Source organism: Theileria parva, chromosome 1, assembly GCF_000165365.1.
Source record: "Theileria parva strain Muguga chromosome 1, complete sequence, whole genome shotgun sequence".
NCBI lineage: Eukaryota > Apicomplexa > Aconoidasida > Piroplasmida > Theileriidae > Theileria > Theileria parva.
This window is the reverse complement of record NC_007344.1, coordinates 2,510,869-2,528,693: the sequence shown is the minus strand read 5'-3', so window position 1 is coordinate 2,528,693 and position 17,825 is coordinate 2,510,869. Positions and strand designations below refer to the sequence as shown.

General features: G+C 37.5%; 5 protein-coding genes across 5 annotated transcripts; 1 reads left to right on the top strand and 4 right to left on the bottom strand.

Moving 5' to 3' along the window:
* Positions 1-100: 100 nt before the first annotated feature.
* Positions 101-4,359, bottom strand: TpMuguga_01g01223 (uncharacterized protein; the record flags this gene model as incomplete). Its single annotated transcript, XM_761651.2, has 1 exon — positions 101-4,359. The coding sequence occupies exon 1, from the start codon at positions 4,298-4,300 to the stop codon at positions 101-103; it is 4,200 nt and encodes a 1,399-aa protein (XP_766744.1). The 5' UTR covers positions 4,301-4,359.
* Positions 4,360-6,511: 2,152 nt separating this feature from the next.
* TpMuguga_01g01222 (uncharacterized protein) lies at positions 6,512-9,124 on the bottom strand (the record flags this gene model as incomplete). Its single annotated transcript, XM_761650.1, has 1 exon — positions 6,512-9,124. The coding sequence occupies one exon, from the start codon at positions 9,122-9,124 to the stop codon at positions 6,512-6,514; it is 2,613 nt and encodes an 870-aa protein (XP_766743.1).
* A 59-nt stretch (positions 9,125-9,183) lies between these two features.
* TpMuguga_01g01221 (uncharacterized protein) lies at positions 9,184-14,634 on the bottom strand (the record flags this gene model as incomplete). The annotated part of the gene is made up of 1 exon (XM_761649.1): positions 9,184-14,634. One exon carries the CDS (start codon positions 14,632-14,634, stop codon positions 9,184-9,186), a length of 5,451 nt encoding a protein of 1,816 aa, XP_766742.1.
* A 960-nt stretch (positions 14,635-15,594) lies between these two features.
* Positions 15,595-16,967, top strand: TpMuguga_01g01220 (putative integral membrane protein). The gene has a single exon (XM_761648.2). It carries the CDS (start codon positions 15,637-15,639, stop codon positions 16,855-16,857), a length of 1,221 nt encoding a protein of 406 aa, XP_766741.2. The 5' UTR covers positions 15,595-15,636; the 3' UTR covers positions 16,858-16,967.
* Positions 16,968-17,028: 61 nt separating this feature from the next.
* psd (Phosphatidylserine decarboxylase) lies at positions 17,029-17,799 on the bottom strand. The gene has a single exon (XM_761647.2). It carries the CDS (start codon positions 17,728-17,730, stop codon positions 17,053-17,055), a length of 678 nt encoding a protein of 225 aa, XP_766740.2. The 5' UTR covers positions 17,731-17,799; the 3' UTR covers positions 17,029-17,052.
* Between the last annotated feature and the right edge of the window lie 26 nt (positions 17,800-17,825).

Sequence of the window (17,825 nt, the reverse complement as noted above, 5' to 3'; positions counted from 1 at the left end):
GACCAGACACAACAGGAACAGACACTTTAGTGAAAGGAGCTGCAGCTTTGATAACAGGTTCTACTACCTCATTGACTACTACAGGTTCAACCACTTTAGTCTACGAAGTCTCAGTGGCTGATTCAGCTGGTTCAGAGGTACCAGTCCCAGATCCTTGAGTCACTGTTGGGTCTTGTTCAGGAGTCTGTTCAGGTGTTCGCCTAGGTTGAGTTGAAGGATCATACATCAGTTTCATAAATTGGCCAAACCGGTTCCTTAGAAAGAAACGATCTGAAATGATACCATAATAAAAGGTCGTTATATCTGAAAAATTACTAAGAAAAGTATACTTCCAAACTTCACTATCTCCATACTTGACTTTAAGACACCTTGATATAGGTCTGAAATTAAAACTATAAAAGAAGTCTACGAACGAGACTGCAAAGTCAACAGTCTTCAATTCCGTGTCATTGTGACCGAAGAACCTGAGTTTCGTTACATCACACCTATGACAGGTGACATCCTCCCACTCCTTACCTTCTGACTGCCGGAAAAGATTGAATGTATTGTCATAGAGTATAACGGCCAAAAATCTTTCATTGTTGCCAAATAACTTAATCCTAACCAATTTACCACAAATATCTTTGAGATTCCAAATAACAGTTGATCCTTGGGTAACCTTAGAAAATCCACATCCTGTCTTAACAACGTATGTAACAACTCCATTTTGATCAGTATAGGTATATTCACTAGTACTCTGAGTGTCATCTATATCAAGTGTAACGTGTGTAGGTTTGGTGACCGATAGAGGAGTAACGAATGGTTCAGATCTAGCATCAGGAGCTTTGGTAATAGGAGTTGGTTCGGGTTTAGCAGGTTCCTTAACAACATCCTTAGGCTCAGGTTCAGTTGGTTCTGGTGCAGGTGCAGGTTCCTCAGCCTCTTCTTCCTCTTTCTCAACCTCAGGTGTAGGTTCAGCAGCCTTAGTTGTAGGTTCTTCAGGAGCAGTTGGTGTAGGCTCAGCGGCCTCAGGTGTAGGTTCTTCAGCCTCTTCCTCAACCTCCTTTTCTATCTTCTTGACATCTCCAGAGGCGTTCTTAATAAAGAAATTGTTTGATGCAAGACCCAATGAAAATACCGATATATCTCCAAAATCCGTATGATCATCATAGTTATAAACAACATCTTCACCCAGTTTCACTTTCTTACATTTGACACCAGTATTGAATGTGTGACAAAATGACATGTCTACAATGGATACTTCGTATTGGGATGTCTGGATCTCTGTGTCACTTTCGCCCAGGAATCTTAGCTTCTTAACATCGTGTCTCTCTTTGGTAATATCATTCCACTCATTTTCTCCCTCTTGGAACAAATTGAATGTCCTATTGTTCAGTAATATAACCAGGTAATTAATATCCTTTGTGACCTTGGTCCTAACCAGGGTACCATAAACATCTGAAACTGATACCCAAATTTCATACTGGTCTTCGGATACCTTACTAAACACACGACCTGCCTTGGGAGTATATGTGACGACTCCACTCACATCCTTGTACTCATACTCAGTGGTGGTCTGAGTTTTCTCAATGTCAAGAGTCACGGGTGTGGGTTCAGTGGGTTTGGGTGGAGCCACCTTAGCCTTAACAGTAAGTTTATCCATATCTATTTCCTTTGTCTGATCTTTAAGACTTGTGACAATGAACATGTTTCTGCGAAGATCCAGATACAGACCCTTAGGGTACCCAAACTCAGGATCTTCAGTATGGGTCCAAAGTAACATATCCATATGCGTAATCATCACACACTTGACACCATCCTTAAGCTCATAACCATATCTACATTCAAAAACTATTGGATCATAGTCTTCCCTGGTCAGTTCATGGTACTTTGAGGTACTCTCTTCCAGGGAAAACATCTTTACCCCGGAGAAATTGTGTTTATCATTAGTAACGTCTTCCCATGGTTGACCCTTACTAGACTTCTTAAGAAGTACATAATTACCACTCTGGAGTAGTACGGAAAGATGTTTCTCCTCCTTTTTCGCACCCATCAACACTGCTCTAAGACCATGATCCCCTGGATCTGCTTTCCAAATCTCGAGTTCATTAATTGTGCCACAACACTCAGAATCACAGCAATTAGATTTGTATGTTTTGATGATTTTCTCGATTGTCAAATTGGCTTTAGGAATGAAGTGGCCAAATCCTCTGGTGGATCTATAGTCGAAAAGGTCATTATTTTTATTATTCTCAATGTCAAGAACAATGTCTGTCGATGAGACCCAGTAACCGCTCACCTTGTGTATGTGTTTGATCTTATTATTATTAAGGAATATGTTAATATTCTTAATATTAGATTCAACACCATAGACTACAACCTTGGTCGAGCACTGGTCATAAGTTGGTGCATCCCAAAAAATATGATCTTCAAGACACCCAGACTTACAACAACTCGAACCGCAGACTAGCCATCTCCAGGAAGTTTTAAGAATGACTGTGCTGAATAGGAATCCAGGTTTAGCCGTGAAAGTCCTCTTCTCACCATCATGATGAAAGTCATACCCAATGGTACTCGAGGTCTTACCTATGTCAAGGGTTAATTTGTGAGAGATCATCTTCCATGGGTTTTTCCTACCACTCTTACCATAGTGTTCTATCTGACCGTTCAATAAGTATATGGTCACATTTTTGGTACTGCTACAGGCACCTATACCGTCAGCGAAAACCTTGGTAGAATACTTAGTAGGATCATTAGTTTCCCAGATAGGATCTTCAGATTCGGAACAAGTACAACAGCAACAGGTGGTACTACCACGGATGATGACCTTGTTAAACATTGAATTACCTTTGGTGGTAAATATGTTAATATTTCTGTGATGATCTACAGTGTAATCGTAGTCTTCAGTACTGGCCTTCTCATTGATGTCAAGCCTCACGGGATTAATCTTCTTTACCTCTTCACATAACCAGTATCTATCATCATCATTCATTACACTGAACTTATTCAAAGTAACATCAAGGAATACTCCCTTCAGATTACCAAACTCTTTTTCCTCCCTCTTGTCCCAAATAGTCTTGTCCTTATGCACAACCTTCACACAGCCAACACCTTCATAGAACAGATAACCATAGTATGTACCGAAGATGGTTACAGAGTAGTGACCTTTGTTGAGTTCCATCTGTTTCTTCCCGTCAAGTGAAAACATTTTGAGATCTGTTAACTTATTCCTGCTAGAGGTTATATCTTTCCAAGGTTCATCCTTACCTTCCTTAAATAGGAAGACAACTTCTCCACTTTCCAAAAGTACGGAAAGATGCTTGGGCTCTTTCTTGATACCAATGAGTACCACCTTTAGAGCATTTTCATTTTGTGATCCCCAGATAAGTTTGCCTTTCTTCTTAACTTTTCTGATTGAATAACCAGGTTTGGTTGTGAATGTCCTACAGTTATCCTTCTTAGAGAAGTCAACTGTGATGTTACTATTGGTAATCTTGATATCAAGGTCGACGAGACTGGGAGACTCATTCCATTTACCTCCTGACTTTTTAAAATGCTTAATAGACCCATTGCAAAAATAGATACTAAAATTGCTAATACTCGAAAAGGATCCTAGACCATCAACAAGCACCTTTTCAAAATGCTCACTTTGGTCCTTGGCCTCCCAAATAACTTTCTCAGAAGCACAACACCTCCCACCACAACACTTACTTCCGGTTTTTATAAAATCAATTTGGTTGAATATGAATTTGGGTTTAGGAGTAAATACTTTAACATTTCTCAGATAATCCTCTCTGAAGTCAGTTGTTCCAGTGGCCATCCCATTGATGTTTACCGGAACGGCTTCTCTAGGACCTTCGGCAGCAAAAACCTCAGGAGTCTTCTTTGGTCTAGGACTACCTATCGGAGACAAAAGAGTTACAGTTAATTTAGTTGCAGGAACATCATGTGTAGTTGTTCCAGTTGGTTCCTCCGACTTAATTTCAGATTGATTTTTTTCAGTTGTTGCAGATGCACTTGATTGATGTTGCGATGCATTTTTTGCTGGCTGACTATTGGGTTGATTTGGTGTTGCTTGAGATGGCTGAGTTCCTGGAGTAGGACTAGCACTTGTTGCGTTAGTTGGATTTGATTGTGATTGCGATTGATTAGCTTGAGTTGTAGGTTGCGATTTAGGTGTAGAGGATTGGTTTGGAGTGGAGCCACCACCCTTAGGTGGTCCACTGCCACTTGATGGAGGCTGTGCCGATTCTACAGCCTTCCATTGAGCGACCAATGTAATATAAAACAATAAATTTACGGTTATAATCCATTTTTTCATTCATGTTACCAATGCAACAAAAATCTCATTCTTTGGTTAGACATAGTAGTGGAATGGGGAAGCATCCAAACTGAAATATCAAACCAAATTACTCACTTACCAATAAGTCTAATCGCACTAGTCAAGCAGAAAGGAAGCTAAGGCACCTGCAGAACTTATACCAATCCTCATATTCCTGATATCTCAACGCCAGTGATAGTCGGAGTAACTTGAAGAATAGATAGTTATGTATCAATATCTAAAATATTTAACATTTAGGATAGTTATATAAAATTATGGGAATCTAGGTGTTTTAAGTGAAGGTATAGTTAGAGTGATTTTACCAGATTTGAAACATACCTTTCCCAAACATTTCGCAAAATTTTCGCTAATTCATCAACTACATTTAGCTACATCGATTAAGTATAGTACAACACATTAGTTAAATTTACTTACAATCAGTTGAAACAACATTGTTCTACTAAATTGATAGAATGACAGTTATCAAAAAAAGAGATTTTCATTTTAACAAGTAATTTTACCAAATCAGAATGAGTATTAGATGCATTATTTTAATTTAAAAATGGATTAATAACCAGAGTAATAACCAAGTGACTTTAGTCAACAGTTACAAATGACTTTTATTCAGTCAAAAATTATATTACATTAAAGAAAACAATTAGCTTATCGTTCACAATCTCATCCATTAATTTTCAAACAGAATTGTAGCAATCGAGTTTAGTCATACCAATAGCCAGAAAATAATAATCATAAAGGTTTAAGTCAGAAATATCCAGGGAATTAAGTTTAGAAAAATTAAATTTTAAAACAAAAAATTAACACATAAGTTAACATAAGTTAACGGACAGTGAATACAAAATCTTCCTAATTGGAACTAAAAGTTACACATAAACAAAACTTTGAAATTTATTGTACAGAAAGTTATTTTATATTTAAATCCTTAAATTCTTAGTTCATGAGTATCCCAAACTACTCCGTGAGACCAAAAGACAAGATTTAATTCAAAGTCAAAACGGTTCGCCGAATTGGGTTATGGAATCTTGACTGTTATAGTATAAAGGACAACTGAATGCGAAAATTCAGATGTAAAACAAGAAAAAACAATGATTGGATTTTATACGTTGAAATAATTTTAACAAAAATTAAAAAGTAGAGTTCATAACCAATTAATTTGGTAGAAGGCAAAACAAAATTCAAAAAGGGTTCATTAGATTTAATTTGGTAAGTTCATATTCTTTAAAACTTGAAAATTTTTATTAAATTACAGGGAAAAGTTAATTAATTTTATTTTTTCAAAAAATTTAGTATTTAAAGATGATTTTCAAAATTTTTCATAATTTCAATTTTAAGTCAATTGTGGTGCCCAATCACATTATTGATTAAATTACAGTTACACAATGGATAATGAAGTTGATTTTTTGGTAATTTGTTATTAAATCAATTTGTCTTAACTAATCTTAAACAGAATCTGAACGGTGTAAACTATCGAATGTGTAAACGTTTACTTTCAAGTCGGAAAATTGGAAATAACATTAAGATTCCAAATACTCATTGTTTTATCACGTAAAAATGTAATTGGAAAACCTTGAGTTAATAGAATGTGGTATAACTCTCTGTTCCCTCAATCATCTTGAACGTTTAAGAAAGAACCCTGACACACAAATTATCAAACTAAAATTATTACACACCCATATTTATAAATCATTAGAACTATCATTCTATTTTTTTAAAACTGATTTATGAAATGATAGAAATATTCAGAGCAAGATTATATGAAATAAGGTGTTCATGTAGATTTCTTGGGATTCTCTGGTTTAGTCTATAATTTAGTTTTAATTTATGGTTTGGGTTTTACAGGACTAGATGTAGTTTGAGATTTAGGTTGAGGTGATCCAGATACTGCACTAGATGGTTGGGTACTTGAAGCTGGCGTTGACCGACCCTGTGAGATATGTTGAGTTGTACTGGATCCTGTTTGTGCTACGATCTAGTCTGAGAAGTTTCTGGTCCTGTTGTCTGAGATTTAGGTTGATGTGATTCAGATATTGTTTGTGGTTGAGACTTGAGTTTTTCAGGGCTAGAAACGGATTGTGTTTTAGATCCAGGTTGGGAAGCTTCAGAACCTGTTTGACTTTGGGAACTAGGGGTAGCAGTAGCAGGCGCTGCCTTAGTCTCGGGATGAGTTTTTGTAGTAGTTTCTGGAGCTTTAGTTTATGTAGAACTTGGTTGAGTTGTTGTTACAGGAGTCGTAGCTTGAGCTTCCTTTGGTTTAGCTTTTCCAGTTGTAATAGCAGATTCCGTGGGATCTGTCGCAGTTGTTACAGGAGCTGCTTTAGATTGAGGTATCTCAGCTTTAGTTGGTTCCTTAGTTTCAGGTTTAGCCTCTTGAACCTTAGGTTGCGGATCCGCCTTATCAGATTCTTCTATATTTGATTTAAAATTTAGTTTTTTGAATTCAGACTCACTTTTAAATACATAAAACTTGTTTGAAATAAGGCCTAGTGAAAAACTAGTGATTTTAGAATAGTCCTTGTCATCGGTATGGCTCCAAACATCTTCATTACCGTATTTCACTTTTATACACTTGATTCCATCTTTAAATATGAATCTGTAAGAGTAGTCAACAAGGGTAACTTCGTAATCAGATTTCTTGAGTGGGGCATTGCCATCGCCAAAGAACTTGAGTTTTGCGACATCATGTCTAGTATTAGTGATATTAACCCATGTCTGTTCAGCATTACTCTTGTGAAATAATATAAAATCAGCAGCCATTAGTTCACCTGTGTTACCATTGAGAAGGATTGCCGTGTATTTTTCTTCCTTGAGAGCCACAGTCCTGACTAATGAAACGGTCCTGTCTTTTGACTCCCAAATTGGACTATTTCCCTGGGTAACCTTGTTTAAAACATATCCATATTTAGGAGTGAATGTTTGATAATTATTTTGATAACTGAATTCGAATTCACGGGTTGTGCGTGCGTGGTTAATATCAAGAGTAACTGGGGTGACCTTTGTAACTAGTTTCTTGAAATCGCCTGAAGTGTTCTTGACGAAGAATTCGTTTGAGACGAGACCAAGAGAAAACATTGATACATCACCAAAATCTTCATGATCGTCATAACTATAAACGACTTGATCTCCATGCTTAATTTTACTACATTTGACTCCAGTGTTAAATAAGTAACAGAAAGAGTAATCACTTATGGTAACATTGAAGTCAGATGAAGTGAGTTCCTTATCTCTTTCACCGTAAAACTTAAGTTTAGTAACATCATACCTCTTATCAGTAAGATCAGACCATTTTCCAGTTGAGAGTGAGTATAGTTTGAATGAATTGCTTATGAGTTGGATAGCAACTAATATTACACCGTTTATAGGTTTAATCTTGACTAAAGTAGCATATATATTACTTTTGCATTCCCAGACAATGGTCGAACCCTGAAATACCTTAGAAAATGCATGACTTTCTTTAGGTATGTATGTATGATAGTTATTTTGATAATCGTACTCAATCTGTTCTGTACTTTCTGTTTTCTCAATATCAAGTGAGACTGGTTTTAGTTTTGCGGGAGGTGCGGTTGCAACTGATACTGCAGTTACCTTTTTAGCCCTAATAATGGGTTCGGATACACTTTCTGACGGTTCTGTAACAGCATCTGGTTCTTTGGTTTCACGCTTGGTCACCAGAACCGTTTCCTTATCTGTATCATCTATGTGATTTATGGATACTTTGAAGTTGGAACTGAAGAAAACAGTTACGGTATTATTATCAAGGTCAAACAGGACTACTGTAGGTCTTCCTCTGTATGGATACTCTGTGGACCTGAAGACTACATGACCGTTGTATACTAGTTTTAGATATAGTCCGTTCACTGGATAGAAATAACCGGAATTCCACTTGTTACAATGTAACATGGAACTTTTGAGGTGTATCAGTTTGGCACCGGAACCGTTTCTGTTGTCAGACGTAAATATTTTGAGCTTAGATAGGGATATTCTGGATCCAAATTTGTAATTGGATTGTTTGGCGATCCAGGAAGGTATTTCACTTTCGATCTTTTCTAGTTTATCAAAGGCGTCGGATAGGTACCAGCCGGAATCGGAAAGTCTATAGATTGCAGAAGTTTTCTGGAAATCGTACTCGAATGTTAAAGATTCAGTATCAAAGAGAATTCTTGTGGGATAGGCACCAGGTTGTCTCTTGGAAACGGTTTGATCACGATACTTTACCTCAACACATCTAGCATTTGGAGTGAATACATATAGGAGCATTCCATTGCCATGATCATAGACATTATATAGACTGGTATCATTATTGACAAGCTTCAAGGACTCTTCTGTTTTTTCGGTAATAATGGTAATATCTTTGGGATACATAGAAGGATCTAACTTAGCGGAAGGACGATGGGAAAGATCTTTTTTGAGGACCCAGCTTTTACCATCATACACATATAAATAATAGTATGGATCAAAGTTCAGATATAGAAAACCAGATGATTTAAAGTATAAAGATGTAGGATATGGACCAGACATATAATTCCACACACATATACCATCAAACAACAATTGAGAACACTCACTACCTAACAAATATAACAACGAGTCACTATTGGGATACTCAAGAACCTCAAACTCCATAGGAACAGACTTACTACGATCAACAGAATCACACTTACACAGTTCAAGATGCTTATGGAATACAGAAGTTACCTGACCAGACACAACAGGAACAGACACTTTAGTGAAAGGAGCTGCAGCTTTGATAACAGGTTCTACTACCTCATTGACTGGTTCTACTACCTCATTGACTGGTTCTACTACCATCTCATTGTTTCTACACCTTTAACAACTGGTTCACTTTGTTTTGTAACTGGAGTTAGGGGTTAAACGCTTAGTTTCTTGTATGAATCTTTGGTCTTGGCAACATAAAGCTCGTTCTTAATGGGATCAAACTGGAACATGGTAACCTCAAATCCTGGATGATCACTTTGTTTCCAGATTTCTTTCTCTCCAAGTTTCACTTTCTTACACTTAACTCCTTGATTAAGCTCATAAATGAAGGCAAAACTGCTTGAATACCCTAGGACTTTAACCCTGTAATTAGCTCTCTTTATCTCTACATCCTTATCACCAAAGAACTTGACTTTGGATATATCATGCTTCTGACTGGATATATCATTCCACTTACCACTAGACTTTTTGAGTACTAAACAACCACCGCTATCCAGAAATATTGCAACATTATCATTACCCTTAGTAGCCACTATGGTTCCAAGCACATTTTTGGATTCCCAAATGACTTCTGTTTTCTTCACAATTTTGTTGAATCCACACCCAGATTTCGCTGTATATGTTGGATAGCTACCACTCTTGCAGTAGTCGCAATCATTGGTACTCTGAGTCGTGGCAATGTCAAGGGTAACCCCTTTGGTAGTACCAGTTGTTACAGGTGTTGTAGCAGTCGTTGTAGCTGGAGGTGTTGTAGTTGTAACAGGAGAAGTTGTAGTTGTTGTAGTAGCAGCAGTAGTTGTGGGTGTTTGCGTAGCAGGAGGAGTTGTAGTTGTGGGAGTTGGTTTAAAATCTAGTTTCTTAGATTTATTTTTATCCTTAACGGCCACAAAACTGTTAGAAACAAAATCAAGATCAAACATTTTGATTTCTTTAAATTTGGTATCATCAGTACTTTTCCAAACATCGTCGTTTCCATACTTCACCTTCTTACACTTAACATTTCTGTTGAATATAATCCTGTAAGAGTAGTCAACTAGGGCAACCTCGTAACTCGAGGACGTGAGTTCCTTCTCTTTATCGTCATAGAATTTCAGTTTCATCACATCATATTTGGTATTAGTGATATCGTCCCACTTCCCAGCGAACTTGTTAAATAGTACCAATCCACCGTTATCAAGTATGATACCTACGTAATTCTTGTTACCCTCACTAATAAATATAACCTTGGTTCCAAACAAATTACTTCTTGACTCCCAAAGAACATCGTTTCCCTGGGTAATTTTAATGAACAAGTGATCTCCCTTGGGAGTGAAACTATGAATGTTACCACTCTGGCTCTTTGAGTACTCAATTTTATCAGTACCCTGAGTCTTATCAATGTCAAGGTCGATGGACTTTTCAGTACGATCTGATAAAGGTTCTTCAGGCACAGCTGGTTTGGGAGCCTCTTTAACAACAGAAGTTGTTGTAGGTTGAGTTGTTACAGCAGTTGTTACTTGAGCTGTAGCAGGTTTGATAGTCTCAGTTACCTCCTTAGCAGGTTCTTTATCGACAGGCTTTGCAGGTTCTGCTACTGGTTTAGGTTCTTCGGCTTTAACTGTCCCCTTAACCTCTTCTTTAGTCTTAGCCTCATATTCTATCTTCTTGACTTCATCATTCTTGTTCTTCACAAAGAACTTATTTGTGGTAAGACCAAGTGTAAACGCCTTGATCTCCTCAAACTTCTGATCCTCATCATGGTTCCATACCACGTCATCTCCCAATTTCACCTTCTGACATTTGATACCAGTTTTGAATACGAATTCATATGATAGAAAAGCCAAATTTACATTATAATCTGACGACTTTAGTTCCTTATCACTTTCACCAAAGAACTTCAATTTCTTCAAATCAAATCTATCAGCAGTAACATCAGACCATTTTCCACCAGCAGGTTTTTGGAACAGCCTGACCATATCATCCTCCAGTAGTATGACCAAGAACATGTCACCGTTAGGGAATTTCTTAGTCCTAACCATAGTACCAGACACACCCTCGGATTCCCAAACCACATCACTTTTCTCTGAAACCTTGTCAAACACACAGTCGTTCTTCCTACTGAAGGTCTTAACATTATTATCATCAGTGAAGTCAAACTGATCTGTACCCTTCGTGGTCTCAATATCAAGACTGATGGATTTGCCAGCAGTAGCTGGAGTAGCTTCTTTGGGTTTAACTGGTTCAGCAGGTTCTGCTTTAACCGGAGCCGCAGTCACTTTGGTAACCAATTCAGCTTCTACCTTGGGTTCTATCTTCTTGACATCACCAGAGGCGTTCTTAATGAAGAAACAGTTTGAAGCAAGACCTAGTGAAAACGCACTTATCGTAGGAAACTTTGGATCGTGATCTGATTTCCAGACAACCTCTTGACCCAGCAACACCCTCCTACAATTGACACCACTTTTGAATGTGTGACTAAATGACATGTCTACTATAGTTACATCGTAGTCTGTCTCCTTCAGCACTGTGTCACCTTCTCCGTAGAATTTTAGCTTCTTAACATCGTGCCTCTCTTTGGTGATATCCTTCCACTCATTTTGCGCCTCTTGGAACAAACTGAATGTACGATTGGTTAGTAGGACTACAAGGTAATTGACACCCTTGGTTTCCTTAGTCCTTACCAGCTTACCAAATACATCAGCAGCAGATTTCCAAATTTCATAATCGCCCTCATTAACCTTATTGAACACACGGTTATCCCTGGGACTGTATGTGACCACTCCGTTCTCATCCTTGTAGTCATACTCGGTGGTGGTCTGTTTCTTCTCAATGTCCAGAGCCACCTTGGTAGGTTCAGTGGGTGTGGGTGGAGCAGTTACTGCTGGAGCGGCGACTGTCTTAGCCTCAGTTGGTTTAGTAGTGTCTCCAGTTGAAATAATTGAATAAGATTTAGTTAAGGTAGAGGTATCACCAAATGCGTATGATGGGCCAATACCACCAGTCATACCGTCTTGACTACGTATCACTGATTTCCACTTACTATCTTGGATGGTACACGTATAGTACTCCTTTTCGAAACTTACAACTATTTTACAGTCCTCCTCGTTGTAGCTCATATACCTTGGGTAGGGTTTACCAGTTTCATGTTTCCAAACACAGTTTCCGTCATGTGTAATCAATTCACATTTAAGATCCTGCAAATAATAATCAAAATCGTCAAACTCTTTCTCAACTTTACATGTGAGTTCCCCTGGTTTACTGGAATATAACTTAACAATTGGTGGACCTGCTACAAGAGTTGCTTTAGGGGTCACTATTGCTTCTTTAGCTACAGGAGCTTTCACTGGTTCAGCAACTGGAACTTTAACTACAGGAGTAGCAACAGAAATTGCGGCACTTATTTTTGTGGGAGTTACTTCCTTTGTCTGATCTTTAAGACTTGTGACACTGAACTTGTTTTGACGAAGATCGAGATAGAATCCCTTAGGATAACCAAACTCCGTGTCTTCGGTGTGGCTCCACAGTACCATATCCATATTGGTGATCATCACACACCTGACATCATTTTTGAACTCATAACCATATCTACACTCGAAAACTATAGGTTCATAATCTTCCTTAGTCAGTTGATGGTACTTTGATGTACCCTCATCTAGAGAGAACATCCTTACCCCAGAGAAGTTATGTTTATTTTGAGTGACGTCTTGCCAAGGCTTATTCTGACCGCTCTTGGTAAGGAGCACAAACTTTCCACTCTCCAACAGAATTGACATATGTTTCACATCCTTGCCAGAGCCCATTAAGACTACTTTGAGGCCATAGTCCCTATCTTTCGCAGACCATATCTTAAGCTCTTTCTTGACAATGTTAGTGATTGACAAATTGGCCTTAGGATTAAAGTGACCAAATCCCCTAGTCGATCTATAGTCAAACAGGTCATTATTCGAATTTTTACCGATATCAAGAGTAAAGCCAGTTGATGAGATCCAATTCCTGCCAACCTTATGGGCGTGTATAACTCTTTCATTTTCCAAAAATACGTTAACGTTTTTAATACTTGACTCGACACCATAGACCACCACCTTCCTTGAACACCGTTCGTCAGTTCCTCCTTGCCAAAAAGTATTACCAGACATACATCCACTGAGGATGACGGAGTTGAATAGGTATCCAGGTTTTGCAGTGAATGTCCTTTTTTCACCATCATGATGAAAGTCAAACCCAATGGTACTAGAGGTCTTACCTAGGTCAAGGCATATTTTGTTAGAAGCCTTCTGCCATCCACCGTCTGACTTCCAATAATGTTCTATATGACCGTTAAACAGATATATGGTCACATTTTTGGTACTGGCACAAGCACCGATACCATCAGTGAAAACCTTAGTGACATACTTAGTACTGTCATTGGTCGTCCAAATAACTGTATCATCCTTGACGACCTTGTTAAACATTGAACTACCCTTGGCGGTGTAAATCTTAATATTCCTGTTATGATCGGTGGTAAAATCGTAGTCTTCAGTACTGGCCTTCCCACTGATATTAAGTGTTACGGGTCGGCTAGAAGGAGCTACCTTAGGAGCCTCTACAGCAGGAGTAGCCGGAGCTTGAGCCTGAGGAGTAGTTGTAGCTCCCTTTGGTTGAGCTTGAGTTGTACCTGCAGTGGTAGCCCCTGGTTGACTAGCAGGTGGAGCTAGCGGCCCTTTATAATCTATTTTCTTATACTTATTTTTGTTCTTAGCGACATATAGCTCGTTTTTAATAGGATCAAATTGAAACATAGTAATATCCTTGTACTCATCGTCGTCCGTATGTTTCCATAGATCATTATCTCCAAATTTGATTTTCAGGCATTTAACTTCGCTGAACTCGTAAATGAAGGCAAAACTGCTTGAATACCCTAGGACTTTAACCTTGTAATTAGATGAAGTGATCTCATTATCATTTTCACCATAGAATTTAAGTCTCGTTATATCATGCTTCTGACTGGATATATCATTCCATTTACCACTAGACTTTTTGAGTACTATACATCCACCAGTCTCAAGAAATATTGCAACATTATCATTGCCCTTAGTAGCTACTATTGTTCCACAGACATCTTTGGATTCCCAAATGACTTCTGTTTTCTTCACAATTTTGTTAAATCCACAGCCAGACTTCGCTGTATATGTAGGATATTTACCATTCTTGGCATAATCGACCTCTGTTGTGGACAGTTTGTTCTCTATATCAAGGGTAACTTGTTTGGTAGAACCACTTGATACAGGAGTTCCGCTGGCTTGACCTGTAACAGAACTCGTTACATTAGTTGCAGATGCACTTGATTGATGTTGCGATGCATTTTTTGCTGGCTGACTATTGGGTTGATTTGGTGTTGCTTGAGATGGCTGAGTTCCTGGAGTAGGACTAGCACTTGTTGCGTTAGTTGGATTTGATTGTGATTGCGATTGATTAGCTTGAGTTGTAGGTTGCGATTTAGGTGTAGAGGATTGGTTTGGAGTGGAGCCACCACCCTTAGGTGGTCCACTGCCACTTGATGGAGGCTGTGCCGATTCTACAGCCTTCCATTGAGCGACCAATGTAATATAAAACAATAAATTTACGGTTATAATCCATTTTTTCATTCATGTTACCAATGCAACAAAAATCTCATTCTTTGGTTAGACATAGTAGTGGAATGGGGAAGCATCCAAACTGAAATATCAAACCAAATTACTCACTTACCAATAAGTCTAATCGCACTAGTCAAGCAGAAAGGAAGCTAAGGCACCTGCAGAACTTATACCAATCCTCATATTCCTGATATCTCAACGCCAGTGATAGTCGGAGTAACTTGAAGAATAGATAGTTATGTATCAATATCTAAAATATTTAACATTTAGGATAGTTATATAAAATTATGGGAATCTAGGTGTTTTAAGTGAAGGTATAGTTAGAGTGATTTTACCAGATTTGAAACATACCTTTCCCAAACATTTCGCAAAATTTTCGCTAATTCATCAACTACATTTAGCTACATCGATTAAGTATAGTACAACACATTAGTTAAATTTACTTACAATCAGTTGAAACAACATTGTTCTACTAAATTGATAGAATGATACATTAGATATGTCCTGACTAAGATTCTATAATAAAACAAATCAAATAAAATTAATTAAAATAAAAAACTTAAAAATTAAAAAAATTTAAAATTATACCTAAATCAATTATAATTATATATGTATTTTTTTTAGATCTATTAAGCTTAGTCCTGGAAAATACAGCAGATTGTTTATTTAACTTAAAATAAATTAAACGGTTAAAGAATAAATTATTTTAATAAAATAAAATATCGTCTAAATGGAGATGTGAAGATTAATTAAAATAGAAATAGACTTGAAAATTTAGACGTTATTAGAATCACTCATATTTTTAAATGTACAGTAAATCGTCACAGTAACTTGAGAATAAAATAAGTTTTATCAAATCTTATTAGAATAAATGAAAAATTCATGTTTATTTTAGTTAATTAATTTATTTAAGGAACAATTTCATTTTGTTATCACCCCATTTTTGTTAATTTATTCTTCCTTAATTTATCCTATATTGCCCCTTTTTTGGGCATTCTTCGATGTAAAACTCATATGGGCGTGTTTATTTTCCTATGGTACATATTTACAGTTGGAGTATTTGCTCTTCCTCCCTTTGTTCATGTGCCAAACTCACCAGTTGACCTTTCAAAACTGTTTAATGGAGCTGAATCAGATAAAGACCGTAGGATCGCTTTTCATGTTCATGGCACGGCTAGAGTTGAAACTAAAGAATCTGGCCCTCAGATGGTTAGATTTTTATATTTGGTTCCTAAAGTAGGAGCAAATTTGTCTGGAGGCTTGGCCACCCCTGGTATGCTTCAGAATCACGTTCTTCCACTTACTGTTCCTCAGTTTGAAGGCGAAGAACTTTTAGAGTTTTTAGGCTTTTCAGATTGCAAAACTTGGCATGCTGAGATGGTTAGTTTTTGGGCTCCAAATTACACCGCTCCATCCTCAAGAGCTGTTGCTTATTTAAAGGATCCCAAAACTGGTGACTGGAATAAACGTTATCTACCCACTCTTAATGATAAAGATTTATATGAATTGAGCTTTTTTGAATTTGTAAAGGACAAGGTTCATTGGGAACTCAGGCCCAAACTACTTGAACTACTCCCAACTCATCCAGAAACATATGCACTTGCTGGTCACCTTGCTACAGAAGTACCATTGTCAACTGTTTTACCAAAACAACCTTCTCCACCTTTTGTACCTTCTGTACCTGTTGAAAAAGATTTACCTCGTGAATATTCTAAACCTGTTGTTTTGGACACGGAGAGCAAGTTTGGTGCATTAGATAACAGAGTGGCGTTTTCTACTCCAGTTTCAGTTATTATGCAAAAAGACCCTGATGATGTTCATGTTGTCAGGTTCTTGCATCTTGTTCCTAAATTAGGTTCAGATTTAAGTGGTGGATTTGCAACTCCAGGCAGGGTCAGACCAGTTTTTCTCTCATTTACTGTACCAGATACTACAGAAGGGGAAACCGTAGAACTAATCGCATTTTCTGACTGCAAAACTTGGTATGCGCTTCATTTGACATTTTGGTTACCTAAAGGTGAAGGATTTTTGACTAACAGGGCTGCTGGCTTTGTTAGGGACCCTAAGACTGGTGACTGGGTTAGACATAATCTTGTTTCCGGATTTCTACCACCTCATGATGAGAATCTCGTTCGTTTTGTCAAGGACAGAGTTCACTGGGAGCTATTACCTAAACTTGTTAACAAATTACCATCTCACCCTGTTACTCACGCCCTTGCTTCACTGATGCTCTAGACTATTTCTCTCCATCGTTTTAATTAATCCAGTATTCTAATTGTATTTTAATATTTAAACACGGGAATTTGTACATTACACTATTTTAAACTGGACATACACCTAATGTTATACTCACTCCTTGTCTACATTTTAGAATTATTAGAATATATTACACCAATGTATACAAACTGTGTATTAGATTATTACAACTTATCAACAAACGTGGTATGTGAGTTCCTTGGTATTCAATCTGGGGTCCATGTATGCGAATATTGTTTCGCCGGCTCTTACCTTTTGGCCTTTGGACACTAGCGGCTTCATATCCTTTGGAAGGAACACATTAACTCTACTTCCGAACTTAATTATTCCCATTCTGGACCCGAGTTTAACAGTGTTACCAGGGTCTAAATCACAAACTACTCTTCTTGCTATAAGACCTGCGAGCTGTTCTACAACGAGAGTATGGTCCCCGTAGGTAGTTTTGAATACTGTACGAATCATTTGATTTTTTGTAGCGGAATCTTCGTCTAGGGCGTTAAGGAACTTGCCTTTCTTATATTCTACAGATTTTACAACACCTGTTACTGGTGAGCGATTTACGTGTACGTTGGTAATGCTCAAAAAAACTGAAATTCTGGTCAATTTCGAGCCGTCTCCCAAAGGGGAATCTACTACTTTTACCGAAGTTACTGTGCCATCTGCTGGGCTTAAAACTAAGGAATCATCAAAAGGAACAGATCTCTTTGGATCTCGGAAGAAATAAACTACAAAAACTAAAAGAAACAAAAGAAAATAACTGGCGTAATATGAAAACGATAGGGAGGCTGAGGTTAACAAAGATAAAAGACCTAAAAGTATAAATCCATGGCTTGATACAGGCGAATAAACCATGTCAAACAACTACATAGAATATACATTATGATGGCGACACCATATCGGGTCTAAAACCACTAAATAAATAATTTTACGATAAAATTTTAATTTAC